This window comes from Drosophila hydei, unplaced genomic scaffold (assembly GCF_003285905.1).
Source record: "Drosophila hydei strain 15085-1641.00,03,60 unplaced genomic scaffold, DhydRS2 tig00000063-arrow-pilon, whole genome shotgun sequence".
Classification (NCBI taxonomy): domain Eukaryota; kingdom Metazoa; phylum Arthropoda; class Insecta; order Diptera; family Drosophilidae; genus Drosophila; species Drosophila hydei.
The window spans coordinates 8,732,190-8,759,193 of record NW_022045657.1 but is presented as its reverse complement, the minus strand read 5'-3'; the positions used below and the strand labels follow the sequence as shown (position 1 = coordinate 8,759,193).

General features: G+C 43.9%; 3 protein-coding genes across 6 annotated transcripts; all 3 read left to right on the top strand.

The window, feature by feature from the left end:
* The first annotated feature begins 418 nt into the window (after positions 1-418).
* On the top strand, positions 419-2,953 carry LOC111602965 (basic-leucine zipper transcription factor A). The gene is made up of 3 exons (XM_023320344.2): positions 419-1,589; positions 1,662-1,785; positions 1,839-2,953. Exons 1-3 carry the CDS (start codon positions 636-638, stop codon positions 2,663-2,665), a joined length of 1,905 nt encoding a protein of 634 aa, XP_023176112.2. The 5' UTR covers positions 419-635; the 3' UTR covers positions 2,666-2,953.
* A 654-nt stretch (positions 2,954-3,607) lies between these two features.
* On the top strand, positions 3,608-9,207 carry LOC111602998 (protein bride of sevenless). 3 transcript variants are annotated; one of them, XM_023320394.2, is made up of 6 exons: positions 3,608-3,786; positions 6,035-6,186; positions 6,245-6,715; positions 6,778-7,227; positions 7,281-8,731; positions 8,787-9,207. In XM_023320394.2, the coding sequence occupies exons 2-6, from the start codon at positions 6,159-6,161 to the stop codon at positions 9,042-9,044; spliced, it is 2,658 nt and encodes an 885-aa protein (XP_023176162.2). In that variant the 5' UTR covers positions 3,608-3,786; positions 6,035-6,158; the 3' UTR covers positions 9,045-9,207. The 3 variants fall into 3 exon arrangements, with proteins under 3 accessions (XP_023176162.2, XP_023176164.2, XP_030078762.1); XM_023320396.2 differs by lacking the exon at positions 3,608-3,786 and adding an exon at positions 4,905-5,206; XM_030222902.1 differs by lacking the exon at positions 3,608-3,786 and having other exon boundaries at positions 6,005-6,186.
* A 3,950-nt stretch (positions 9,208-13,157) lies between these two features.
* LOC111603002 lies at positions 13,158-26,806 on the top strand. Of its 2 annotated transcripts, none has more exons than XM_023320401.2 (5): positions 13,158-13,652; positions 15,789-16,390; positions 23,205-23,621; positions 23,681-26,312; positions 26,379-26,806. In XM_023320401.2, exons 1-5 carry the CDS (start codon positions 13,580-13,582, stop codon positions 26,795-26,797), a joined length of 4,143 nt encoding a protein of 1,380 aa, XP_023176169.2. In that variant the 5' UTR covers positions 13,158-13,579; the 3' UTR covers positions 26,798-26,806. The 2 variants fall into 2 exon arrangements, with proteins under 2 accessions (XP_023176169.2, XP_023176168.2); XM_023320400.2 differs by having other exon boundaries at positions 26,361-26,806.
* Positions 26,807-27,004: the final 198 nt, after the last annotated feature.

Sequence of the window (27,004 nt, the reverse complement as noted above, 5' to 3'; positions counted from 1 at the left end):
AAGCACCAAAGCAACTGAGCTCATTAGCATTTTGATTTGGTAAAATCAAACAAACATTTCCGGCAAAATGGCTGACAGCAAACATTGAACCTAGTCTCATGTCATTGGCTTTGCAAATAAACCAGCAAAAATAGCTACAAATTCACACAGCCAAAGTGTTTGGCTTAATTAGAATTTCCGAAAGTTCGATGTGGATCCAATTGATAATGAAACTGGAATCATTTGATTTATGGCTTCGTTTCATTTTTATTTTCAATTTAAGGTGTTATATTTTAGTTATTATATTTTTCCAAAACGAATTGATTTCTCAATTACGTTCCTCAGCGAATAAGCGAAGATTCGGAATCTCAGGCGGCGCTGAATGGAGCATCGAAAGGCCACTTTTTGAATATGTCAAATCATTTAGCCTTAGCAGTCAGTTGGATATATACAAATGCAAAACAATAAAAAATTTTTACATTTATCAATATTTTAGTTTACAAGTAACAAGAGCTTTGTGTATGAACAAGACCCTAAAAAGGGTTTTATTGATGAGAATACCACAAGGAGATCTTGTTTTGCATTTCAAATTACGTTTTACCTTTTGGCGGTAAGTTGGAATTCCATTGCAAATATTTATAGGTACATTGTTGGGGATGGTGCGCGCTAACCGACGTAAGCCCATTGAAGAGGTATATGGCACTAAATTGGAGCCGATGCAGCCGGCCCGACTGCAAGCCATTCCGCAGCCGGGGATGACTAAGACAGCCACAATGCGTGTGAACTCCTCACGCCAAGGAGATAGTCGCACTCAGCGCAGTTATGTTACTGCCAATGATTATTATATTACTACAAATGTACCGTTGAATGCCACCAATATGCGTGCGGCATCCAGTGCCGTGATGGGCCATCCTGCAAAGCAGCCTCCGCTTCCTGTTCAGCTCCAGCCGGCGTCCACGCAGGTAACAAGCTATGGATCGATATCGAACCGACGAAACAAGGCTAGTTCACGGCAGCCGCTACCCGTCCAGCAGACGAAGGTGCATTTTGTGCCCACAGAAGGCAAGGCCAATTGCCACCCACATCCACAGTTACACAATCATCCATATGCCAAGGCGATGCCGCTGGAATTGACTCAGCGCACGGTCTATGGGCAGAATTCTGAAATCGATCCCAATGCAACGGAGCTTTCGGAAAAGGATCAGATGCACGGACGACGGTCACATGGCCATTCGCATCAGATACCGAGTCAGCAGCATCCCCAACATCCCCAACATCCCCAACATCCCCTACAGCATCAGCTACATCAGCAGCAGCACTTGCCGAGCAACAACAGTATCCACACCAATATGCAGCAAATCCATCAACATTCGCATTCCAATATGAAACATCAGCAGCAACATCACCTACAAATTCAGCAGCAACAAATGTTTCAACAGCAACAGCAGCAGCAACAGCAGCAGCAGCTGCATCATCAGCGTGGTCCGCCACATTTGCGTCAGCGTAACGGCATGCAGAGGCCTGTTGTAACCGAGGAGGAGGAGGAGAAGGATGAAGATCCTGAGGAATTCTTTGAGCTTATACGCCAGACCGTGAGGAAGGCAGTTGGAGTAAGTACACATATGCCTCAGGGCTGAGATAAGTCCAAGCTAGTTCATCTTGATAAATCTCTCTTCTTAAAGACTACTATTTCAGAGGTGATATCGCGGAATTTCCGCGACTTGGCTAGCAAAATGGAACGCTTTTCGAATGAATTAAAGATGACCAATGACAACTTGGGGAAACTACAAGCAGAGGTTACCAACAGTAGGTTGTTTGAGTTTGTTTTTAGGGCCAACATCTCACGTATCCTTACGCAGAGGTAATGCACTATGGAGAAGAGAATACCCGTCACTTTCGGTATCTATGCATGAAATCTGAATATGATAAGATGTTTTACCAACAGCAGTCACTGACTGCCGGCAAGCAGATGTCTGCAAAAGTGGCCCCAGCTCCAGCATTGCCCAATCCAAAGCCTACAACGATGACGACCACAAGAGTCTCCAAGCAGGCAGCTGCCTTCAATATGAAGTCCGGCAAGCAGTTGACGGGCAGAAAAATGGGTTACGCCAACTTGAAGAAAGCACCAAACGAATGCGTCAAAGAGCAGAATCCTTGTGCATGTCACAGCACTTCGAAGTCATCACACCAGCAGCCGACGGAAGACCACCAATCGTCATCGGATCAGAGCGTCAATGTTAAGTCCTCGGAGCTGGGTGTTCGCGAAGTGTTGGGGCAAATACAACGCTTTTGCACACAGATGCAGCTTAGTGATATGAAAGAAGAGCAGCCGAAGTACAACTCGAAGACTGGCCTCTGTAACATGGAGCTAAGTGAGAAGCTAAGCTCCGGCTCCAATAGCTTGGCAGTCGATAAGGCATGCAGCAACGCCAAGACAAAGACACTTATGCCAATTAGTGCTCCTCCAGCTGATGCTATCGACATGGAGGCGGAGACACCAGTTGATAGTATGGACGAGATTGAGATTGACAATTTTCAGTACAGCTCCGATGAGATGTCTTCGTACAGTGATGACGACAGCGAGGTGAAATTTTCAGGCAGCACCACAGCCCGTGCTCCGCTGCAATCATCCAGGCTTAAACTCCCAGTCCAACACTCAAACAAAGGTGCCGGCGATGGTCAATAATCCAAAGACTGAACGAATGCCAAAAGACGAGCAAAACAAAACCATCCAACTGAATTTTCCTGAGAACATCTTGCGTTGTGGTTAACTTTTATTTGGATCGCGCAAAATTTTAAATGTCAAGTGCTAAGCGGGGGGCAGGCGCCTGGGTCCACAAAAAAACGATTTGGATATATTTTACTGAAAGAAATTTGTTCAATGCGTGACTTTGTTTTATTGCCTCAGGAAAATATATGACAATAAAAGGTTACTGTGCATACAATATTACAATGATACAAAACAAAAAAAAAACCAAATTATTTTTTGCTATTCAAATAGATGTCCAAGGAATAGTTCTAGTCTGTGGAACATCTCTCTGCTAAGAACCCTCTTCACATTCAAAATGATTAATTTTATTATCAACGAGTTTTAAGTTAAGAGAAAGATAATTCTAAATGACTGTCATTGAAGACGTTACAATCTCACAATTCCTAGTTTACCTGGCACTTTGTAGTTATACCCATAGAAGGCACCTAGATTCGGCTCATTGTTTGAGCAGTGTTTGACATGTGTTCTTGCTTTTGACAGCCATCTTCAAAGCGCATTTCCGCTGCCTGCTTAGTAGGTACTTACTGCTGACCCATATGCAGCATAGAGTGAGGTAACTTGGTATGCAATGCCCTTTGGTGTCACTAATAACTGCATAATATATTGACTGCACAGAATGCAATGCTAAGCCCAGAGAGCTGACACCAAAACTGGGCATAATTACAAGCCGAATGAAGGGCTGAGTGAGCGACTGACTGAGTGAGTGAGTGAGTGAGTAAGTGAGTGGATGGCAGCATGGATGCATAAACGCCCACCAAACAGCCCGCTGCTCAGCCCCCTTAGGCGAGCTCTTGCATTTTTATGGGCTTACGGCTGCGCCGTAGAGCAGCGAGCTCTATAGCCAAAACAGTTGATATATGGACGTGGTCGTGGTCGCGTGAGTGGATGACTAACTGTGAAGTGAATGACTAACTAACTAAGGAACCGTTTGCTATTTGCCTATCAACGCGGTTGCATATCGCAATTCTCTGCTGTAAATTGCATAAACAAATTGAACATTTGGTCGAAATACTGTCAACTGTTTGGCTCGCTCAACTGTAATTAAAGCACCCAAAGTCGCTCTTTGACACACAGCCAGACAGGCGGATGGACGGACGGACGGGCAGACGGAGGGGCGCACAGGGCGTGCAACAAAATTAAACTTATGCAATGATATTGGGGCCTCGGGGCCAAGTGAATCGCCTCGACTGCAGCTGCATTTTCGTGTTGACATTAATTAAAAGTGTTATGCAAAACAATCTAAGCCGGAAACGCGCGCCCAGAAATGTCAATGTCCCATCGGGGGATTCTAACCCGCTTTGCTGGCCTTATTCCATGGACACTTGTCAAGGACTTAACCAATGCAGCAAAAACTATTTATATTCCGCATATATATTGCGCAAATATATACAGAGACACGAAAGAGCTGCTTGTGTATTTAATTCAGTAAATTGTTATTCTATCCAATAATAGTTTAATATACAAATTGCATTGACTGTGCGGGTTTTGTCAGCACATATTTGTATAAGCTTTTCTTTATGCAGAACGAAATGAATTAAAAACAGCAGACAGATGTGAAAACAGAGAGGGAAAAATGTTGAAATAATCAAGATAAACTGATTTGTATTTTAAGTTAATTTAACTGCTAAGCAACAGAAGAGAGATGGGGAAAAGCCAACAAAAATGATGAAGAATTAGTTAATTAATTAATTACAATAATTGATTGAGTAGTTCTTTCTGTTTTAAGTTGCCTTCTCAACTGTCCCAGCACTCTGTTCAGGCGGCTTAATATAAGATGAAGCCAGTCAGTCATGCCAAATTGAAATCATAAAAAATAATAACTAAGAAGTTTAAAAAATTTAAAAAATATGAAAATTTATTGTAAGATTGCTAACCAGATAAAATGAAAATGTTTGGCAAAATAAATTTCAACTTTGTAGCTTATATATTGTAGCTGGCAGCCATTTGTGTTCAGTACGTAGGCCGTGTGCAACCCCCTCGACACGGCAGTGTGCGTGCGTGTAACTCAAAACGTGCTTCAATCAGCCGCCTAATTGTGATGACCAATGTTTGAACTTCAAACTTCAGACGGCAGGCCACAAGACCAACAGGAAAGGGGTTAGCACAGCTCAAACACGTCACAAAATGTTGATTTTTGTAATTATGAGCAACTTTTCACTCAAATATCGAGACGAGTGCGGCTCCGAGCTTGAGCGCATAACCATAACAACGAACGCTTGTTGTAGGCCCAAGCCAAGTTGGCCAAAACAAAACAACTAAAATAACAGGTGCAAAACATTACGAGGGTGGCTGACGAAACTCGGGAACCCAGCGCAAAAGAGCAGAATAAAACTACAAAAAAGAAATACAACAAATAGAACCAAAGCTTCATACAACATAATTGCGAGACGACGCGGCTTGTGAACAATTGTCTGTGCTGTGCCACATTAGGTTGCAGTTGCAGTGCTGCACCCGTTGGTAGGCGCAACACAAATTGATTGTCCATATTCAAATAACAAAGAACCAAGTTAAGCAAATAAAATCAGAATAATATATATATATATATATATATGTGTGTGTGAATCGAATGGTTTTTGTGCTCTGCTTTCAGTGGTCAAATATAAAACGAGAAACGTTTAATTGGCCCCAAAATCAGTGAAGCGTTCTTTTTATATTTTATGTGTTTTAATAGTTCAACGGAAAAACGAAACCTCAGAGCAACTGTGAATTCCGTACTACACTGAAATACATCTGTAAAACGTTGTCAAAAAGAAATCGATTCTAGTGAAATAAAGCTAAAGAAATAAAAAGGAAAAGTCGGCCCTATTAACAAGCCAATTTGCATGGAATATCATTGCTGGCCATAACAATTTCCGTAGAAAATACCTATTGATTTTCCTTTGGCTGTGTTCACTTTCCACGTTTTCCGCTAGCCCCCTGAAATAAAACGAAAATGAAAATATGAAAAACTAAAGCTAAAACTAAAATATTTGCCACCGCATTACTTTGCACTGATACGAGTGAGAAGCGGAAAGGCAACTGTGCCAAAGTTTACCCATCTGTGAGGGTGTGTGTGGGTGGGTGGCTGGTTGTGCGTCTCTGTGTTAGTGTGACAATATTTAATGCGATTAAAGTGCAACACTCTGCCGAAGAGTCCGAAGGCAAAGCGAAATAGCAAAAGCTAAAATTGTATACAAAGAGAGAAATGCACCGCGATTCGCCAAGCGCCGAGCATTTCAATCCTATTTTGGCTTTGCTTTCCGGCCCTAATTTCCACAATTAAATATAGTTTTTTTGTTTTCATAGATAACTTGTTTTAATTGCAATAATAAAAGCCTGCTAATTGTCCATAAATGTTGAACGAGTCATAAAAATAAAGCGAGAATTTCGTATTTAATTTAAATATTTAAAACGCAAAACTGCAGGCGCCATGGGAGGCTTGACGAACACTCAACGGGGTAAGTTTCGCGAGCTCAATAAGATCTATCAACACTTTACTAATTGGAATCCTTGCAGCTTTATTCTACCTGTTCATCACATTAAGTTGCATAGCTCATTGTCATGGGGCAGGTCTTGCCACGCCCACCAGAAAATCAGCACCGCTGCGCATAACGAAACCGCAACCAATCAGTAGCACCACTACTGCACCACCGACGACCCACGAGAGCAGCACCACTGGAGAGCTGCTGTCGCCTCTAATATACTCCACAACAGAAGACCCAGCCAGCAGCGCCAGCAGTGCCATCACAGACGATGGCAGCAGCACCACTGCAGCGGGCAGCTTGGTACCTGAGATTTGCATCACTGGACTGCAACTGACGTTAACCAATGCGGACGGAGAGCAGGTGGTGCGCAAGCAGCCAGAGCTAGTGCAAATCATCGAGGGCGACGTTATGGTCAGTGTGCTAACCAGTGACCCCGTCTCGGCGCTCTTTGTTATCAATCGCGTGAATCAGGCGAATCTCATCTCAGCTGACTTTGAAGTTGGTAAGCAAAGCGAACACAAAAGCAGCTATAAAAGATATAAAGTGACAAATTCCCTCTACCAGGCATCCGCGCTATAACTGTGGACAATGCCAGCCTGGCTGAGAACCTGCTTATACAGGAGGTGCAATACCTGCAGCAGTGCACTCAGTATTCCATGGGCATATTCCTAGACTTCGATCTGTACAGACGCCTCGAACCGATTATCAGGGACTTGGAGTACAACGTATGGCCCATACCCAGCACACGGACCCATCTCTTTCCCAAAGTGGCACATCTGCTGCATCAAATGCCCTGGGGCGAGAAGACTGCCTCTGTGGAGATCGTGACTGAAACTTTAGATATATACAACGAGTTCATGGACGCCGCCAGGCAGGAGCACATGTGTCTGATGCACTTCAAGAGCGACGACAATGTTTACATACTATTCGGCAACAAGATGGCCAATCACTTCAAGGAGAATGGCACCGTATTTGCCGTGCCCATAGAGCGTGCAGATCAGTCATTCCTAGAGGGTAAGCTGCAGCTGCCATCCAGTCCGAGTTAGTTTCCAATGACTTCTTTCCAGAGCTGCCCAACAAGGCGTTCGTGCTAATGGAGAATGATATAGAACTGCGGGCGATTGACCTGGATCCCATGCCCACAGCGCTCGACGAGGTGCTCGTTGGCAAAAGTGTGTTGCCCTCGCGCGTCCTGGTCTTTGCTAGCCCCATTGTTGACCTGATGAACTGGCTGCGCGGCTCGCTAGCCAAGCACTGCAAGCGCGATGAGGATCTGTATGTGCTCGAGAGCTGTTTCAACTTTCTCAATTTCATCGAGGACTGGCGCACTTCAGAGTATCGTCGGGCACATGACACCCTGGAGCTGCTGGCGCTGCTGCGCATGCGCAAGCTCTCCACCTCCATGATCTTTCAAATGTACCAGAAGAAACAGGAAACACTAGACGTGATAACGGGCGAGTCGCGCATGGAGCTGCGCGAGATAGCCTCACAGAACTTTGTGACAAATGTGACCACCTACTACCACTACAATCGAGACAATCACACCAGCCTGGAGCTGAAGACGAAATTCGGTTTGGTCTTCAACTGCCAGTACACAGTGGGCGACAATCGGCGCCATCCGTTCGTCTTCGATGGCGAGAGCGTCATGTTCTGGCGCATCAAACTGGACACTTGGGTGGCAACGGGCCTGACGGCAGCCATACTCGGCCTGATCGCCACGCTGGCCATTCTGGTGTTCATTGTGGTGCGCATCTCACTGAGCGATGTGTTCGAGGGCAATCCAGTGACGTCGATCCTACTGCTGCTATCGCTCATCCTGGTCTTCTGCTCCTTTGTGCCCTTCTCTATGGAGTATGTGGGCGAACAGCGCAACTCGCATGTCACCTACGAGGATGTGAACACTCTGAATACGCTCTGCGCAGTGCGCGTGTTCCTCATGACGCTCGTCTACTGCTTAGTCTTCTCGCTGCTGCTGTGCCGAGCTGTGATGCTGGCCTCAATTGGGTCCGAGGGCGGGTTCTTGTCCCACGTCAACGGCTACATCCAGGCGGTCATTTGCATATTTAGCGTTTTCGTTCAGGTGGGCATGTCCGTGCAGCTGCTGGTAGTTATGCATATGGCCTCGGAGAGCGTCTCCTGCGAGAATATTTACTACGGTCGCTGGCTCTGGGGCCTGATGGCCTACGATTTTCTACTGCTCTGTTGTCTGGTCAGCCTGGTGCCATTCATCTATCGATCTCAGCGCAACTACCGTGAAGGAATCTTGATAGTGATTGGCGGCGTGCTCATACTGATCATCTGGACCGTGTGGATTGCCCTATCGCTCTTTGGCGATGAGTGGCGGGATGCGGCCATACCGTTGGGCCTGCAGGCCAGCGGCTGGGCTGTTCTGGTGGGCATATTGATACCACGCACGTTCCTCATTGTGCGCGGCATTGAACGCTCGGATATTGCTCAGGCGCTGCCCTCGCTTACCTCCTTGGCCTTTGCCCAAAACAATCAGTATTCCTCCGAGCAGGTATGTTATCGTATTGTAGTCAGTTCGACAGCCTTTTGCCATGTTCATCTTTCAGAGTGTTTATGAGTGCGTGAATCCTGCTATGCGCCACTGTTCGCAGGAGGAGATGAACCATCAGTCGCCCAGCGAGATACCCACATTGCCCTTGCGCGGCGGCGGTCCGCGGCGACAGCAATTCTTTGCCAATCTTCGCCAGGCCAATGCCAACATCAATCCACAACGTCCACCGCCACGTCCACAGCAGAGTCCCTCGCGCTCGTCCGTTTGCTCGTTGCCGCCCTCACCGGAGCATAGCAAGATAACACGTTTCTGAGCGGATCTCCGAAGGGATCTGAAGACCTGGACAGCACACCGCAACTTCCTTTCGAACTCTAGTCAAAGCGCCAAGAATGTGCATTAATTAATCTATGTGTTAATCTAACATTTTACTGATCGACGAACCAATAACCCGCGCCCATTTAAGTTTTGAATATAAATAAATGGATAAATATGATAAAAAATCATAAAAACTTGTTATTATTGATTACGAGAACTTATCAGCTGACTATTTGTCAATTATATTATGAAACAAAAAGGCTAAAGCTGTTTAAATTAAACATTTTATAGATATAAAAGAAATTTAAAAGTCAGTGAATATCCTATGTTAATGGATAATTTAGGATCCGAAAATCTATTTAATAATACTTTATAATCTTTTAAAAGTATTTAAATAATGCAGCAAAAGGTTTTTATTTGACGCCCCACTTCAGGCCACTGCTCTAGTCTTGAACCGACCCTCGTTTATTGCTTTGTCCACTCAGATAACTTTTGCTTTTTCTGGTTGATGTCTTTGCTAAGTGAAAGCTTTCATATGTAAGCTTTCTAACGGTAACTTTAATTGGCTTTATAAACACGTGATTAGTATAGAAATTAGCTTAAGACGCCCAAAAGAAAACTCAATATCCTCTTTGCGTCACGCGACACAAGTGCTGGCGCCCATTGTTTGGCCTTGAAAAGGGGCGGAGTTGAAGCATTGCTATTTTTCTGTTTTGCTACATTTCTGCGTGGGCTGCTGACGTCAGGCCGACAATGTCCGTCCCGAGCATTGACCGTGGCACACGACAAAATGCGCAACAAGACATCGGCTATATGTGCTTAGCCAAAGAGGCTACCAAAGTCCGCCAAAAAACTAACATATAAAACCGAGCAACATTGCAAGGCCGTTCAGGAACACGCGACTATCCAGAATGGCGACGCTTTTAAGCGCTGTCGCCACGCGCCAAACATTAGATTTTAAGCTGGGAGCGGGGCTGGGGCAGGGACGAGCCAGGGCCGGACTAGCGATGGGCCAGGGGCGGGCCGCGGGTGCCAGCCGCAGTTAAGTTATGTCGACAAGTTTTATCTGGTAGCGGCAAGTAGTAGTACGTGTTGTGCTGGCAAAATTTGCGTTGCATTCGGTTTGTGGCAAGAGCAAGAGCAAGAGCAGCTGTGGGTAGGCGCGTTGCCGTTGGCGTATTTCCGGCATAATTTGCACTCCATTTGCCCAAGCATACGAAAATGAACGCAGAAAACATCTTGGCAAGGACATTCGCGCCTTGCTTGTTGCGCAGATTTGCTTTGCCTTAAATCAAGACAACAAGCAAAACGTTTTGTATTTGCTACTGACACAATTTTTTAATTAAATTTGCAATCTGGCAAAGTTATTATACTTTTAATTAAATTTGGCTACAACTAGTCGGCTTTAGGGATACTTCCTCAAGCTGATTCAATTATCGCAGCATTATCTAACGGCGCAATTGTTCCTCTTGCTATTTATTTATTTTAAGCTCTGCTAATTGCATCCAAGTACTCACGAGCTGACAGCCTGTCCATTATAATTGCCAGCGTTACCTCGGGATGCGAATGAAGTGTGCGGCACTTAGCTGTCAAAAGCTCTGCTACGTGACATTATTAAGAGTGCAGTCCATCGTGCATACACTGACCGGCGACTCCATGCCACGGCTATGCGAATGTTGCGCCAGGGTGCGTATGATTTATGAGTGGAACGCAACTAATGATGGCTCATTCGTTAGATGCCGGGCGTGCCAGGCGTAGGGCATTGCTACTTGCATATATATATTTATATATCTATATATTAATAAATAATATGGAGACTACTGCAGCTGCTGCCAGCTGCAAAGCCGAACACCAGGTCCATATTAAATTATCATTACTAAACAGAAACAAAAACCGTTGCAAACTTTTACAATTTTAATCATAATATCGGGTAATACCGATGCCCATGCTAAACTTGCTAAACTTCCTGCCAATAACAATTGAGACATCTGCTCATTGTACTCTCCGTCGTTTATATTCTTCTTCTTTTCTGTTTCTGTTTTTTTTTTGGTAACATTGTCATTTGTCACATGCCAAGAGGGCTATAAATGCGTTACGGAAGGCAAACATTTGCCGGCTGCATGATTCACCAGGCTTTTCGTTTTGCTTTGTGACGACATCAACACATGCCGACGCCCCCGCCGCGCGGCATTATACATATTTTGTTTAAGGTTATCTGTCGTCGGGCTGCTTAACTCGCATTTGCCAAACTCATTGGCATGTCGCCAAAAATTTCGACGCCATATCCACAGTCGCGTTGGCCATTTGATTATATTAGTCATGCTTACAAAAAAAGCCATATGACGCTTGGGCAACCGCCCAGCCAGTGAGCGCCCAGTCAAGAAGCTACAGCCCACAGCAGCTTTTACTACACACACACTCACACAGATATACATTCAGAAGACAACGTTAGCGTCAGCGTCAGTCGACCCTTATTTTATGGTACTACACAAAAAACAATCCCCTCTTTGGCTTAGGGACGCGGCGTTGATAGCGGCAGGACGAACAAAAAGCTTTTCATTCATCAAAAATAATCAGGCGAACAAAGTCCTGTGGCATGTGTGCGAGTGTGTGTATGGGTGTGTGTGTGCGACTTGGTGTAGAGTTTGCGCTGCGCAAATTTCACAATTGTGTTCTATTTTTTGGTCTGTTCTAGTGTTCAGCGACAATTTGGTTAGCTCAGAGCCCCTGCTGCCAACTTGACGAAGCTTCTGCTTCTACTTCTGCTTCTGCTTCTGCTTCAGCTTTTGTTTCTATTTTTATTTCTATTTCTGTGCGTCTTCAATTGCCTGAAGGGATTCATTCATGAAATTTGACAGTCCGACGCGAGCAAAAAAACAAAGCGATTAAGCTTTTCATTTTAATTGCCCAGAGTTTGGCTATTTTTAGGCTGCCAGCAGCAGCACTAACTGAAATGGGCGACTTATGAAATTCAATTTTTATTGATTCTCTTTCATATTTAACCTATAATAAAACTTTTGCTAACTGACAAACCTAATCTAACTATAAGTTGTATAAGTTGTATGTTTAGCTTACTGATTTATATACCATATATTTTATATATTTATATATATTAGCTTACTGATTTATATACCATATATTTTATATATTTCTATTATATATATATATCTCATCTTCCTTTGTTCCATTAAGCACTTCCTGCTTAATACGCTCTTTTCTAAATCTCAACATTTAATTTAATTAACATTATATTATTAAATATTAAGCAAGCTTTAATAATTTGGACATGATTCTTATTACTCCTGTATATAATTCAAAAATTAAACTTAATTCATTCATAAAGCTCTTTAAATTACAGTAACAATTCCAAATTATGTTTACTGTAAACTATATAAAAGGATCTTTAATAGAGCCTGCTCGCTGGCTAAGTTTTTCTGTTTCCCGCTGTCTTTTTTCTCCCACAATCACTTTCGCTCTCTGAGAACAGCTGTAGCTGGCTGAAGCTTTCGTCAAGTTATTGCCAAAAGCTTGCTGAATGCAATCCACATGGCAACAACATCCTTGAACAAAAGGATATGCGCGTGCTTTTGCGGCCAGTACGCGACGTTAACTCATGGCATACACACACGGCAGCGGCAAGTCCGACCCACACGCAAACAGAAACACACACACTATATACACATATACACACACACACAGAGAGATAGGGAGAGTTTGTGTTTGGAAATTGAAGCGCCAAGTGCCAGTGCCCTAGAAATAGTGCGTGAAAATAAAAGTTGCAATTAATAAATTCCAGAATTCAATGTGAAGGGTTGCCGTCGAAAAGTGCAAGTGAAAAGTGCCTCAAGCAGAAACAAAAATCATACACACACACACACACAAACAAACACTCACACAGTGAAACACACAAAGAAAACGTCATATGCCAGAGGCAGGCCGTCGCTTGGCAGGCACATTGACAGCAACGGCAGCAACATAAAGGCAGCAGGAGCAGTAAAAAGCATTTTGTGTATCCTATTTTGTGTGTGAGCGAGCGCGTGTCCATGTCCGTGTCCGTGTCCACAGGCACAGCCACAGCCACAGCCACAGCCACAGCAGTAGCGACAACAAAAGCAGCCAACGGTAGCAACAACAACAACGGCAACAACAGCTAAGCGTGGCACAGCAATTACGGCGTGCAGTTGCTATAATGATAGATTTCCAAACAAAATTGAGCAAATTATCGTATAAAATGTGTCCCGGTTGGAAAGTCTAAAAATAGCACAACACCAATTCCGAAGCGAAGTCGAAGTCGAAGTCAAAGTCGGAGACGTATTCAAAAACCAAGTGCCGTCTGCCCAACTGACTTTAAATTATGCATGCACATTGATTTTCTGACGCGTCGACGTCGTTGTCGTTTTTACTTTCCCACTCATCGTCGCCACTCGACATCATCATCGCCATCACCAACAGCAGCAGCAGCAACAGGAACAGGACTCTGCCCATTGGCAATCTCGTAAAGTCATTTCTCGTTCTGCGTTCAGCCCGCAACGCATGTTATCAACGGAACTGACGTCGACGGCGTTGTGGAATGCGAATTATCAGCGCACCAACGGCCTAACAAAAGGTGAGCACCAGCAGCAGCAACAACAGCCGCGAGTCATTAAATTAGGCACAAGCCACAAAATATTATGCATACGCATGATGTGCGCGCGCCCTCAGGACGTATGCGTAATATTTGAAGTCAACTGGCAAAATGTATCTACAGATGCGCCCGAGATAGCCCAAGAATATGAAAGAAGTCGAAAAAGCTGAATGAGAAAAATACGTTAAATGAATGCAAGAAATATGTTCATATAACAGAAATATAGAAATAATAATATATTAATATAATATTAATAATATTAATATTATTATAATAATATATTAATAATATTAATATATAGAATGTGTTAATATAAATTCATGCTACATCAATTTTTGACAATTTTTGTAATTGCTTTGGATTAATCAATAGAAACTCAATGCAAATAGAATTCACTTTGTTGTCCTCTGCATTGACAACTAATTCATAAAGCTGAATAACTTTTAGCTAGCTGTTATCGATTGGTTAGTTGTTAGCCCAAGTAAACAACAAGTTTTAATAATAAAAATCGTCAATTATAAATTACATTAAGCTAAGTCTACATATTCCAGCAAACTTAGCAGCAACAATTTTGTATATATATATATATATATATATATATATATATATAGAAAGACCGTCAGCACATTTTTCATTATTGATTTAGTTTGCTCCTGGTGAAAGTTGTGTTAAATGAATTACTTGGCTGGTAATCAGTTGTATTAAAGTTTAGCCACTAAATTTATTACAGGCATGAAAAGTTCGCAAAGTACTTGAATAGTTAAGCCCTTAAACTTTCGTAATGCGCACTCAACAACATAATTTGTTTGTTTTCAATGCGTGTAAAATGAGTTAAGGCTGCCGTGTTATAGAGTTGCCCTTTGTCGCATCGGCTAACTGAATTAAAACGCCATAAAATACATGCACAGCTCATTTGCTGCGCTTATTAACACCCGCACATGCACTCATTAACACCCATTCACGCACACAGGCTCCGATATGCTTTATTCTTTGTGCTCTGCTGAAGGAGGGCCAGCCCTCTGCTGCTGCGTCATTGCTGCCATTATATTTGCCTTTAATCTGATTTCAATTATAATTTCATTTAACAGCGCTAATGCGCTTTGGCACTCGCTCGCACTAGCAGCGCTAGCAGCCACCGTCCCTCCATGTCCTGCCTCCGACTCGCTGTCGTTTCCTGCCTATTTGCTGTTCCCCTTCTTAAATGCAATTTATTACGCTGACAGTTTCTCGGTAGCTGAGGGCGTTCAAGTTTCCATGCATGCGCTTTGGCCAGCGGCGTCGGTAACTGGCACCGGAAGTACAGTTATAAAATGTCAACAACAATGCAAACTCATGCCAGCTCTACATTTCCGGTATGCAGTTGCCCAATGACGGTGTTGACAACGCGTTTGCATATGTAGATGCGAGTGTTTGTGGGGCTGCTGACGTTGGTGTAACGATTTTACGACTTGATGTCATGCATTGAGCAACAACAACGCAATAACAGAAGCAATAACAACCGCAACACCCACACACACAAATGTGAAATTGTAAATTTTGTTAAGCATGCAATAGGGGCGAAAGTTTTGAGTTTATGGCTCCTATTAAGGGACCCAAATTGCATTAATTATACAAATTGTTGGCACATTATAAATAACCATGCATATTGTGCACATTTTTAGCCAATTCAGTATATATATATCTTGGAAAGTATACGACTTTCCTTTCCTTATCTATGATTGAACTGATTATGATGAATGTTGAAGAAATTATGGTAGGCTTAGAATTATTTCATCTGAACGATGTATTTGATGTATATTATGAAAATATGACTATGTGTGATATGCGTATATGATTAAGGATTCTACTAACATCAGCACATCCAATTCGGCCAAAGGGCGTAAGGTCTTGTAACTAGAAGAAATATATACAAAAGTTAGTAATCGATTTTATATGGAATAAATTAGTATTGTCTAAAAGCTATTCATTAAAAAATACAATTTCTATATATAATATATATATATATATAAATATATATACATATATAAATTCATATTAAAATATAATCTTAAAAGATAAAAAGTCTTCAGAGTTACAGCAAATGTTCATTTCCATCATCTATCTTGTTCTTTATCGTAGATGAGACTTGTCTGTCGACGACATATAAAAACTGCACAACAGAAGCAACAGCAACAACAGCAGCAGTCACAGCAGCAGCAATGACCAAACAATTGACAACAACAACTGCGACAAATGCAGCGTCTAGCATCACACAAACGGCTAATTTGGCGCCCACGGTTATTTCGCCCACAACAATAGGCGCATCAACTACAGCACCAACAGCAACAACAAGAGACGAAGCTGCGCCTGCTGCTGCAGAGACAGTAAAGCCGACGCGGCAGTCCGCAACAAAAGCCTCAACAGCATCGGCATCGGCATCAGCATCAGCATCCGCATCAGCATCAACAAAAACAACAACTGCATCAAGTGATGCCAGCGGCCGTTCGGCGGCTTTGGAACGTGCCTACGTCCACGATGTCTACGAGCACTGCGAGGAGCCAACGGGACCAGTGCGACCACGAGTGGCACAGTTTCTGGGCAACCTGGAGCCGGGCTCAGTGGTCTGCGACGTCGGCTGCGGCAGTGGGCGTTACTTAACAGAGTGCAATCCCGCCATATGCACCATTGGCGTCGATCGCTGCTATCGTCTCAGCAAGGTGGCGCACGAGAAGGGAGGCGAGGTGAGTGGGCCTCATGAATGCATTGCAATTGCAATTGATGTGCTTAAATTACTTCAAAGTGGGTTACAACGTGGGGTGTGTCTAGTTGGATAGATGAACATTTTTGTATTCATGCGAACAATAGTTCATTTGTCCTCCTCTTATCTCGCTCCTTCTCTCTCTCTTTTATATTCTTGGCCATACAATTGACCCATTTTAGCCATGGCCAAGCCATCGCCTTTATTGCAGCGCATAAATTATGCTTATCATTTGAAATTATTTGCACATGTTCCCTCGGCTTTAGCCAGCGCTGAGCTTTAATGCCCCCATAATTGCAATGACCAACAATGGAGCCATAAAACGAACAGCGTTTTGGTCATTAGAGAGCAACTAATAAAGTGCAGGCGCTCTGTTGCAGTCAAGTGCATTCAAATCGATAACAAGTCCAACTGAGAATTGCCAACTAGAGACTCTGTGGCTCCACTCCAGCAGTCCAGCAGTCAGTGATATTTCTTGGTATGTCTGTAAAGCTGTGAAAATTTAAAAGTTCAAATTTATTGCTTTCATTTATTTTTTAATCAAGAGCAATATAAAAATATAGAGATTTATTTCTATAAACAACACAAATTGAATGAATCTTGATTTCGAATTCATTTAATTTATATTTTACACGAGCTGCCAATACCAATTAAAAGTTTTTCAAATGCAATTTGTCTGCATAATAAACGAAATCTTTAATCAGATTAGTTTTGCATTAATTATCTTCTAGTATAATTAATTTATTTACAAATTCTTTTCATGCACTTAAAAATGCAACAACTTTGCAGTTAGTTTCCGTTGAATTAATTTCCATTGTGTTCAGTTCTTGTTAAATATTGTTGTTGCACATCTTGTTGTTGTTCTCTCTATGGCTGTTGTTGTTGTTGCGAAGTCCACAACATTTCCGTTTTCTTTATAGCAGCGAACAATAAATTTCGCTCCCCGACTGCCAGCTCCCAGAGGTATGCAATACTTTTTGCAATAATCTATTACACGCGCTTCGTTTCGCTTGGCTTCGCTTATTTATGGTGCCATTTGCAGGCAAGAATTGGCATTTTCTCAGAAATGCATACTATTCGCCGCTCCACAATCATCATGCTCAGGAGCTCCCTCTTAACTCCTAGCCCTAGGCTTTGTTGCAGGCATTTTTCGCATTTAAATTGCATTCGCTGGCATTGCGTGGGGCTTGGCGTTCGCATGTAATGATGGCGAGGACAACAACGAGGACGTAGATGCCGTCGCCTAGGGTTACTATTCAATGGAAGTGCTGGTAGCCAGGGTTGCACGTCACAATAGCGCACAGGCGCAGGCAGCAAAGTGCACACAACTTAGTCTAAATGGTTTCATTTATTTAATAACCAGTCTCGTTGCCATTATCCCTTGACGGGAGACCTGTGCCACGTGCAATGTGTCTATGATGGGTTGATTGTTGCAATTGTCAAGTCCTTGACATTTCATTGTCATCCATTAGAGACAATTATATTTTTGTTCGATTCATAAAAAAGTACACGTTTTTGAAAAAATTGCAACTGCTATTGATTGGACAGTTTCACGCGCACTGAAGAGCCCTGCACGAATTATTCATTTATTAAGCTGAGACATACGATTAGATTTAATATTAATGAATTAAAAGTGCTCGACCTGCAGGAATCCTTGAATCCTCGAAGTTTCTATAAAAAAGTGTAATTGCTTTATTCTTCAATTAGCTTTCGAATAAGGAGAGGGTCAAGCAGTAAGTGAGTAGCCTGATCCGCTTTGAATGTGAAAAGGACTCCTGAGGGTGATCTTTGTGCACTCTTAGCCACCTCTCTTAGCGCGCCTCTCCTGTATACGACTGAAACTCAGTTAGATAAGAGGATTACATACTTTTGTTTTATCCTTAAAAATAAATCATATACAATTACAGACAGACAGAGGCGGCTCTAATACTATTTAAAGCATTTTATAGATATATTGTATTGTTTCTAGAATATAGATAAAGAAATATCATAGAATATTAGAGAAAATATATCCAATGTATTCAACATCTCACTTTGCAGATTATTTGCAGTTGAGTTAATTTAATGCTTAGAAAATGTATACCAAACATAATCATATCAGCAGTCTGATCTGGCTAACAACTTAAGACACTGCGACTTACCGCTAAATCTTTTCAAATCAAATTACAGAGAGTATGCCAATTGCCAATCGAAGCTTAAATAATATTATCTATGTTTCTGCCTGCAGTTACATGAACGCTGCACACGCCAAGAGCATTATTTAAATTGAAATATGTCGAATTTGACTTTTTTAAAGTGCATAATATGCAATATGTCTGTCTGCGTGTATGTTAAATAAACTAAAATGAACAACATGGAAAAGGCATAAGCGACTCACGTGACCTGCATTCGAATGCAGTTTGATACTTTGATTGCGACTGTTAGTGTTGCCATTTTGCAAAAAAGAAAAATAAAGATAAAACCGAAAACGAAAACTATGTGAAAAACCAATTTAACTTCAACTATATTTACATATATATCTGCTGCTGGTGCTGCTGGTGCTGTTGCTGCTGGTACAAAAAGTTTCAGCTGCTGTCAGGCAACTTTGATTTCAGGACGCGTGCATGGCCTGATTTACTATAATTTTGTAAAGCAAAAAACTGCCAAGTGGAGCAGGCTATGCAGCAGGCATTAAGCAAATAACACATGCACACACACGCACACACACGTACACACAGCCTGCACTCATAAATTTTGTTGCTGCCCGAAATGACGCATTGAAAGGAAACAAGTAAGACTGCTTTAGTCGGGACTGCCCGACTAGGGGATACCCCGAGCCCTGCAGTTACATGCCAATCATTCAATTCCTTAATACATATTTAACAAACAACATATGCACACACACACACATAAACACGCGCACACGTAGCGACTGCGCAGGGGCTGCATTCGTGGTTGAATAAATTTTCTTCTAGATGAACTTGATCACATTCTAAGCGTGGTAAGGCATGTGCCATGGCAAATGTCTCTTGTAACACAGTTTTTCGAACTTGCGGAACTTTTGGAACTTTTGGAAACTCCGCTCCGACTTGCTTGGGATGTTTCCATCTTTTGTAGCATGCAAGAAACAATTTAAAAACGATGTCAAATTATCGATTTTTATCGGTACAGACATGGCTAGATCGACTCAGCTCGTCGCACTGGTCAGAAATATATATACTTCATTGCATCTGCCACGCCTCCTTCTGCCTGTTACATACAATTCCATACAACCAATATACCCTGAATTCCCAGTTTCAATGGAATCGGGGTATAAAAATAGAAGGCAGCAAATAAAAAGAAAAGGCGGCGCAGAAAATAAAAATAAAGTAAAGGATGAACCAAGCCAATGCAATGAGACTGGTTGCTGTTTCGTCTTCTTCTTCGCTTCGCTTTTCAGGCTAAGTCTTTGAGCTTTGTGCCAGTCGACCTGCCGCAGCCACTACGGCTTGCACCTGCTCTGTTCTTTTTCATGTTCGCTGTGGTTCGTTTAAGCGCCATTTAAATAAGCTGCCAGCCAAAGAAGGCTAAAACAAATTTTTATATATTTGCGAATGTTTTTTTGCTCGCTTCTCGCTGCTGCTTGGCTGTGCTTGGCCCCATTAGTGTGCAACGTGGCGTATGCGTAACATGTTTCACCTGACGCTCGCAACATTAAGACGGAGCTGCATTGAAAACTTGTCAACATAAGTTTCTAAAGCGTAATGTGCACGACCAGTGTGACATTACACACCCGCAAACGGAGTGTGTATGTGTGTGTGTGCGTGTGTAAAATATGGCAACTGCTATAAATACAATTTGTAAGGAGCATAGAGAAATGTCGGCGCGTGCATTCATGACAGCGGAACATGTGTTTAAAAAAGAATAAAAATCGAAGAGAAAACACTTTCCATGTGGAAAGCTGGCTGGCTGCACAAAGCACTAAAGTCGAAAGCGAATGTGCGCCGCTTTTATGTGCAGCTCTATACAAATGGCAACGTTGCATAAACAACGACACGCCCACAAGTGGGCAGCAAAACGGGTTAATTTTTTTCGTTTTCTGCAGAAATATTCATGTATATAGTGTGTAGAGCGATGCATAAAGGCTAGCGAAAGGATTATTGTGGCTTAGTAAAGATTGTTTATGCATATAGGGAAGAGATAGACTTCGGTTGGGTGAGTTGAATGTTGCTAATCATTCATTATAACTCTTAAAAATGAATGTGCAGTGTTTCAGGAATTTTAGTATTAAGTTCGCTAGTTACTTACACTTTTGCCATAATAAATTGTTTTCCCTTAAAGTCTAGTCAAGCTACAATCTTCTATTACATTTTCTATTGCATGGAAAACTGAAAAGCCTTTTTCCATTGCATTTCCATGAGCTTTGCACCTGAAGTTGTCAACTCTGAGAGCAAACACTTAACTTAATTGATATTTTGCAGCTAAAAAAAAAGAAAAGTGTTTCGCCACAAGTTGAGCTGCAACGTCTGTTGCATAGGTCCTTGGATGACATGCCCAAGTACCTGGTCAGCTGCCATAGCTGCAGATCCACAGTGCACACATAGAGGAATGAGAGGCATTTTGCTTGCTGGGTCAAGGCTGTTGCAGTAGCGCATACAAACAGACCGAACGATTTCTGGCATTATTGCAACCAACAAATTATATTTGTGGCAGGTGCAACGGCAGAGCAGAGAGATATATGTGTGTACACCCAGAGATTGTCCAAATTATTAGACATTTCAGCTGCCTGGTTACCCATCCGTGCAGAGCATGGGAGCATCAGGCGCATTGATATTAGTTTAGCAACATGTTTCATTAATTCATTATATGTAATCGACGTTAGTTTATTCGAAATTCCATTTTACGCAAAATTGAAAAGGAATCGTTACATAGTTGAGCTCAGATACGTGTGAAAATGTCAATTACATTACGCTCATCCAGCTGCGAATTCTATTTGTACACGATTTGTTTATTTCCCTTTTGATCAAAGTTAATTGACGTTTTTAACGCTGACCGTGACATGGGAATGAATATAAATGATGCGTGTCTATATAAAAACAGATACGAGTGCGGTAGTCGGCAGTCCTGACTAGGAGATACCCTTAACTCTTGCTATTCTAATCATATCAAGTTGCGCTTGGGTGGACAGAAACTCAAATGGACAGACAGACAGACGGCATGGCTAGATCAACTCACCTCATCTTGCCTGATCAAGAAATGAATTACTTTACGGGGTCTGGCTTGCCTCTACTGCCTGTTACATACATTTTATCAAACTCTGATTTCCCATTTTCAATGGGTTCAGGGTATGAAAATAAAATAAACAACCATGCACATACACACACACTTGCACCACCTGCACCACCTGCACTATGTGTTGGGTAAGGTCAGTTTACTGGAACACATTTTTTAAACGAACTTTTTCAATTGAAACGAACCAAAACAAGACCAACTCAATGCAGATGGGCTAACCGAACAGCATATGTAAGCGTGTGTATGTGTGTGTGCTATATTAATATGTATGAGTGTGAGTCTATGTGTTTTTGCTGGCACTTCAATGGCAAATTGAGTAAACCAACGAACAATTTTCATGGGGCGAGCGTGTTAACTTTGTTTTCGCCCATCTGAACAAAAATTCAGTTAATTGCAAAGTCTTGTTGTCTACCGAAAACTTCCAGCTAACATTTTGGCAAATATGCAACTTGCATTAAAGCACTTTCTATGAAAGTTCAAAGTATGTTTTCATTTCATTTCTAATTAAGATTTGAGACATTGTTGAAAGTAGATACAAGCTTTCACATATAAAGACTATCTAATGCAATTCCACTCATTTATTATACAATATTTATTATACTATTATACATTTATATATATATATATATATATATATATATATATATATATATATTTATTATTCTGTGTATTAGTGGAGGAAAAGTACTTTTTGGTTTAATCAACATAACACAAACAAAAATAGAGCCAAAGAAATTGATATGCCATTAAATATGTTGACTTTTAAATGAATAAACTGGCTTTATAGTTGTCTATAAATATCAAGACTAGATATTTATTATAATTTAAACGTTAAAAACTCTCTTCTTATATAGTTCCAAAATTATAATACATAAATATCATTTAAAGTCTATTTTGATATACTAAATTGGTATTTTGGCAATATTTGAATGCAGTAGATATAATTATATATTATAGGATTATAAAGGATTCTCAAACTATTTATGCTTATGCAGCTTGGTTTATCTATTTAAGCAAAACACTTTTAAAAACTTGAGTTAGATTTCTTAGTTCTTATATATGCTAAGGCATTCAGTTAAAAGTCTACAAGGCAAACTGCCTTTCAGTCTTAATTGCAAAGCCCTAAAATTGTTCTAAGCCTTTGGAATTTATTGCATTTCTAGTCGCTCACAGGCTTTCGTTTGGCATAACGTAAACGTTCTACTCTTCTTCTCTAACATTCTCAAGTGAAATTAATAAAAGGAAACTGTAAAAATGCAATAGCAGCAGAAGCTCAGGAATTCCTTTGCTTGGTTACTTAAACAGCGGTCAGCTTTGCTTAGTTGCAGTTATGCAGCTTGCACAGCTGCCGAGGCACAGTTGCTGCTGTGTAGGTGGCTGTGGAGCTGGTTACTCGGGGGATCTGTAACAGGAATGGCAGAGAAGCTGCTGGCTTCGTCTTTTGCGTAATTTAATTGGCTGAGCAGCTTGCGGCGTGCAGCAACTTTGACTCGTATTTCCCTCGGCACTGAGTTAGTCGTAATCACGTTGTGCTCTTTGGCCCACAGGTGGCGCTGTGCGACAATCTGGAGCTGCCGTTTCGCGATGATAGCTTCGACGCGGTGCTCTCGCTGGCTGTAGTACATCACTTTGCTACCACGGAACGTCGAGTCAGAGCGCTGAGGGAACTGGCCCGCATTCTGCGCGTAGGTGGACGTGTGGTAATTACTGTTTGGGCTCTGGAGCAGCGCCATCGACGCTTCGAGTCGCAGGATGTGCTGATACCTTGGCAGCCGCCCAAGAATCGCACCTACTCCTACTCGTACTCCGACGAGGAAGACGATGGAGACTTTCTGCCGCCCTATCATGCTTACACGGAGGATTCGACCAATTCCAGTCGCTCAGCTGGCGATGGCGACAGCTCAAGCCTCAGCTCATCTTCGCCTGGCGAGTCCTGCTATAGCTTTGTGCGGCGCGCCATACAAGTGAGTGGAGCACTAGATCATGATGTGCTTAAGCATTGCTAATTAATTTTCATTTACAGAAATTGGCTAGCGGACGTCGTCATGCCTGGTTCCTTGATTCTTGGACCTCCAAGGACACTAAGAACGACAGCAGCCTAGACTACGAGGATGCCAAGGATCTGCCCATTGAGCTGCGTCGCCTCGAAGACTTCGAGGACTTCCCCGATCCGCCACTCTCCGCCGGCCTCAAATCACGCAGCTTGGGCAGCATACTGCAGCCGCCGCCACGTCAAATCGTACGCTCACGCTCAAGTGTGCCCAGTCTGGGTGGTCCACTGGTGCCTGCCGAGACCAAGGCCAGCGCCGCAGCTGCTCTGCTGCTCAGTGCTCCCGATGCCCAGCTCAATGGTCGTCATTCGCCCACGACAACCGCCAGCGCGGGCAACACACTTAGCCGCCGACCCAAGCTAATCAAGCAGAAGCAGTCGCTGTGCGAGGACGACCTCTCGCAGCTGGGAGAAACGGCGCCTGACGCCGACGCCACCTTTCATATGCTCAGCAACTACAACGGAGCCAATGGGGCTGTCAGCAGCAGCCTCTGCATGCGCTTTCAGAAGCCTGCCAGCGTCTCCTCAATATCATCTTCAGCGGCTGGGACGGCGCCAGCCAACAATATGCCCAGCTTTCTACGCAAGCAAAGCTCTCTGAATGAGGAGCTGATGACGGGCAATCGACTGCGCGACAAGGAACGGGTGCGCAAACGCATACAGAAGCAGACCTCGCTGAACGAGGCCTTCCTTTGCCGCTCGGCGCTGTTCTCCAAGCGACTGCAGGTTATACGCGAGGGCTTCACTACCAAGATCAAGAGTTCGACGGGCAGCCTGGAGCGCGTGACTAAGACGGGCATCACAAAACTCATGCAAAACATAAAAATTACGCCAACAAGCCAGACGTCGGCAAGCGTCGCCGTCAATCCGCAGCAGACAAACAACAACAACAAGCAACCCATGACGCCCGCTTCGCAGAGCCTCCAGCAGCAGCATCAGCATCATCACCATCATCATCATCATACGAGCACCGCGGGCAGCCTGTTCCCGACACATTTGCTGCTGTCGAGCACGACAACTGGTCCAGTCAGCTACTGCAGCGTCGTGGAGTGCAGTGCGCCCAACATCTGCCACTGCAGCGCCTATCAGCAAGATTGCGTTGCGTGCGCCGAAAGCGAACAGAGCAACGCGCGCCGGCATTCGCGCGAGTCCGGCTCCGATTCGTCGAAGGACAGCAGCCTGCAGTCGGATACGAGCATTGAGTCTGAGGACAGCTTTGCCTCGGTCATCTTCATACCCAAGCCGGAGCAGCATCAGCAGCAGCTTAACTATCAGCAACAGCATCAGCACTCGAACTCAAGTTCAAGCAACTCGAGCTCCAGCAATGGAAATGCCCAGGCGGCTTTGGCAGCTATGACTAATCCAGCAGCAGCTGCCCCGTCCGGCTGTTTGACACGTTTGCCGCCCACACACTCCGTGCCAACGTCACCGCTCATCATGCCCTGCCCGCCGACACCTGCCCACTCGCCAGCCGCCATCCAAGCCGCGGTCACCTCGCCGCCCCAATCGATGGCTTCTGTGACGGCAGCCATGGCCATTTTAACGCCTGTCGCCAAGCCAGCGCGATTTAACTTCGACGAGGCGCACATCAAGCAGCAGCAGCTGCAAGTGCAGGACAAGCCGCAGCCACCGATACCCAAGATCACACGCCAAGCCATACGTGAAATGCCGCCCATTCCCAAGTTTCGCAAGCAGCAATCGCTGCAGCTGCAACGCCAGAGTTTTCCCATTGTTCGACGAGCATCCGGTTCGGGTGTTGCAAGCAGCAGCAGCACCAGTGCCACGAAGCTGCTCTCGCTCGAGCTGTTCAATCCGGCCACCGATGATCTGGACAGCGACTCCAGTGAGCCCTCCTCGCCGGACTCCATTGACAGTGTGATCAGTGCTCCGCGATCGGCCCAGCTGCTCTCGGCCCCGAGCACTGGCACCGGCAAGTCCAGTGACGAATCGGACGCGGCGCTGGCCCAGCTTATTACCATCAACCAGAAGCAGTACCACAACGGCGAGCTACAGATCAACAATGCCACGCCCAACGAAAATGATATCATACTCAATGCGGACAGCGCGCCGCTGCTGCCAAAGAAGCGTGAGGCTGGCCAGGCACAGGAGCAGCAGCCGCACGATTGCGCCGAGTTCGCTGAGCAGCTGACGGCGCAGTTACAGCGCGAGCTAGACGATAAGAGCAATCGTGCGGAGTGTCGTAGCTTGGACAGCATTGGTGATATAAGCGAGTACTTGAGCGGCAGCAGCGCGGGCAGCGGCTCCAAGAAGCGCTCCAATGGTGATTTGAGTGCATTACGGGATGAGCTGCGTGAGCGTCGTCTGATGCTGGCCAATCTTTCGACCCAGCCCAGTTTGCAGCAGTCGCCCATATCGTCGTCCACCTCATCGCTTTCATCCCAAACGCGCAGCTTCACCATACACGAGGAGCAGGAGGGCGAGGAAGAAGACGAGGAAAACGAGCGAAGCTACACGCTGGGCATCTACGAGCACTGCAAGATCTCGAAATTCAACTACAAACGCAATCGTCACTATAATCTCAATCCGGAGACGGCCTACTTGCTGCAGGACGATGGCGACAGCGATGTGCGCGATGATGAAGATCGTGAGTGAACAACTTAACATAAATTTAGTATTCTAAGCCTTAATCTAGTTGGTTTTCATCCTGCAGCCATACCAGAGGAGGACGAGGATGCCGAGGCGCTGGAGGCACGTGGCGGCGATCAACTGGGCGAGGGCATGCACGAGTATGGGCAGCGCAGGCGCAACTTCAGTGTCATCAAATCGGTGACCTCCAGTGCGTCCAGCTCCACGGAAACGCCGCCCTCGCAGCAGCCAACTCAGCAGCAGGCGCTGCAACAGCGCACCTCCACCGAATCGCTGGAGCACTCAAATAGCTCAAACACCTCGCTGGACAGCCCGTCGCAGGGCGGCTCCACTACCCATCATCGCTACTACCACGTATACCGCGAGGGCGAGCTGGACGCCCTGATCAATCATCATGTGGCCAGTCTGCATATTGTTAGCTCCTACTACGAGCGCGCTAGCTGGTGCGTTGTGGCTGAGAAGGTGCAGGTGTGGACGATCTAAGTTAGGAACCTAAGCATAACATAATAAAACAAATATATATATATGTATATATATATATACAGATAGATACAGATATATATATATATATATATATATATATTTATATTATATTATAAAGAACAAAGTGTAATTGGAAAACCCAAAAAGTCTCTGAAGCCCCCAAAGGAATTGTTAAATTTAGTCTTTATTACTAGTTGAGAGAACGCA

Excerpts from the sequence above, each read along its gene's own strand:
- LOC111602965 (XM_023320344.2), top strand. The coding sequence starts at position 636 with ATGGTGCGCGCTAACCGACGTAAGCCCATTGAAGAGGTATATGGCACT. Across the intron at positions 1,590-1,661 it reads CCGTGAGGAAGGCAGTTGGA|ACTACTATTTCAGAGGTGAT; the intron begins GTAAGTACACAT and ends CTCTTCTTAAAG. Across the intron at positions 1,786-1,838 it reads ACAAGCAGAGGTTACCAACA|AGGTAATGCACTATGGAGAA; the intron begins GTAGGTTGTTTG and ends ATCCTTACGCAG.
- LOC111602998 (XM_023320394.2), top strand. The coding sequence starts at position 6,159 with ATGGGAGGCTTGACGAACACTCAACGGG. Across the intron at positions 7,228-7,280 it reads AGATCAGTCATTCCTAGAGG|AGCTGCCCAACAAGGCGTTC; the intron begins GTAAGCTGCAGC and ends ACTTCTTTCCAG. Across the intron at positions 8,732-8,786 it reads ATCAGTATTCCTCCGAGCAG|AGTGTTTATGAGTGCGTGAA; the intron begins GTATGTTATCGT and ends TTCATCTTTCAG.
- LOC111603002 (XM_023320400.2), top strand. The coding sequence starts at position 13,580 with ATGTTATCAACGGAACTGACGTCGACGGCGTTGTGGAATGCGAATTAT. Across the intron at positions 13,653-15,788 it reads CACCAACGGCCTAACAAAAG|ATGAGACTTGTCTGTCGACG; the intron begins GTGAGCACCAGC and ends TCTTTATCGTAG. Across the intron at positions 26,313-26,360 it reads TGTGCGCGATGATGAAGATC|TTGGTTTTCATCCTGCAGCC; the intron begins GTGAGTGAACAA and ends GCCTTAATCTAG.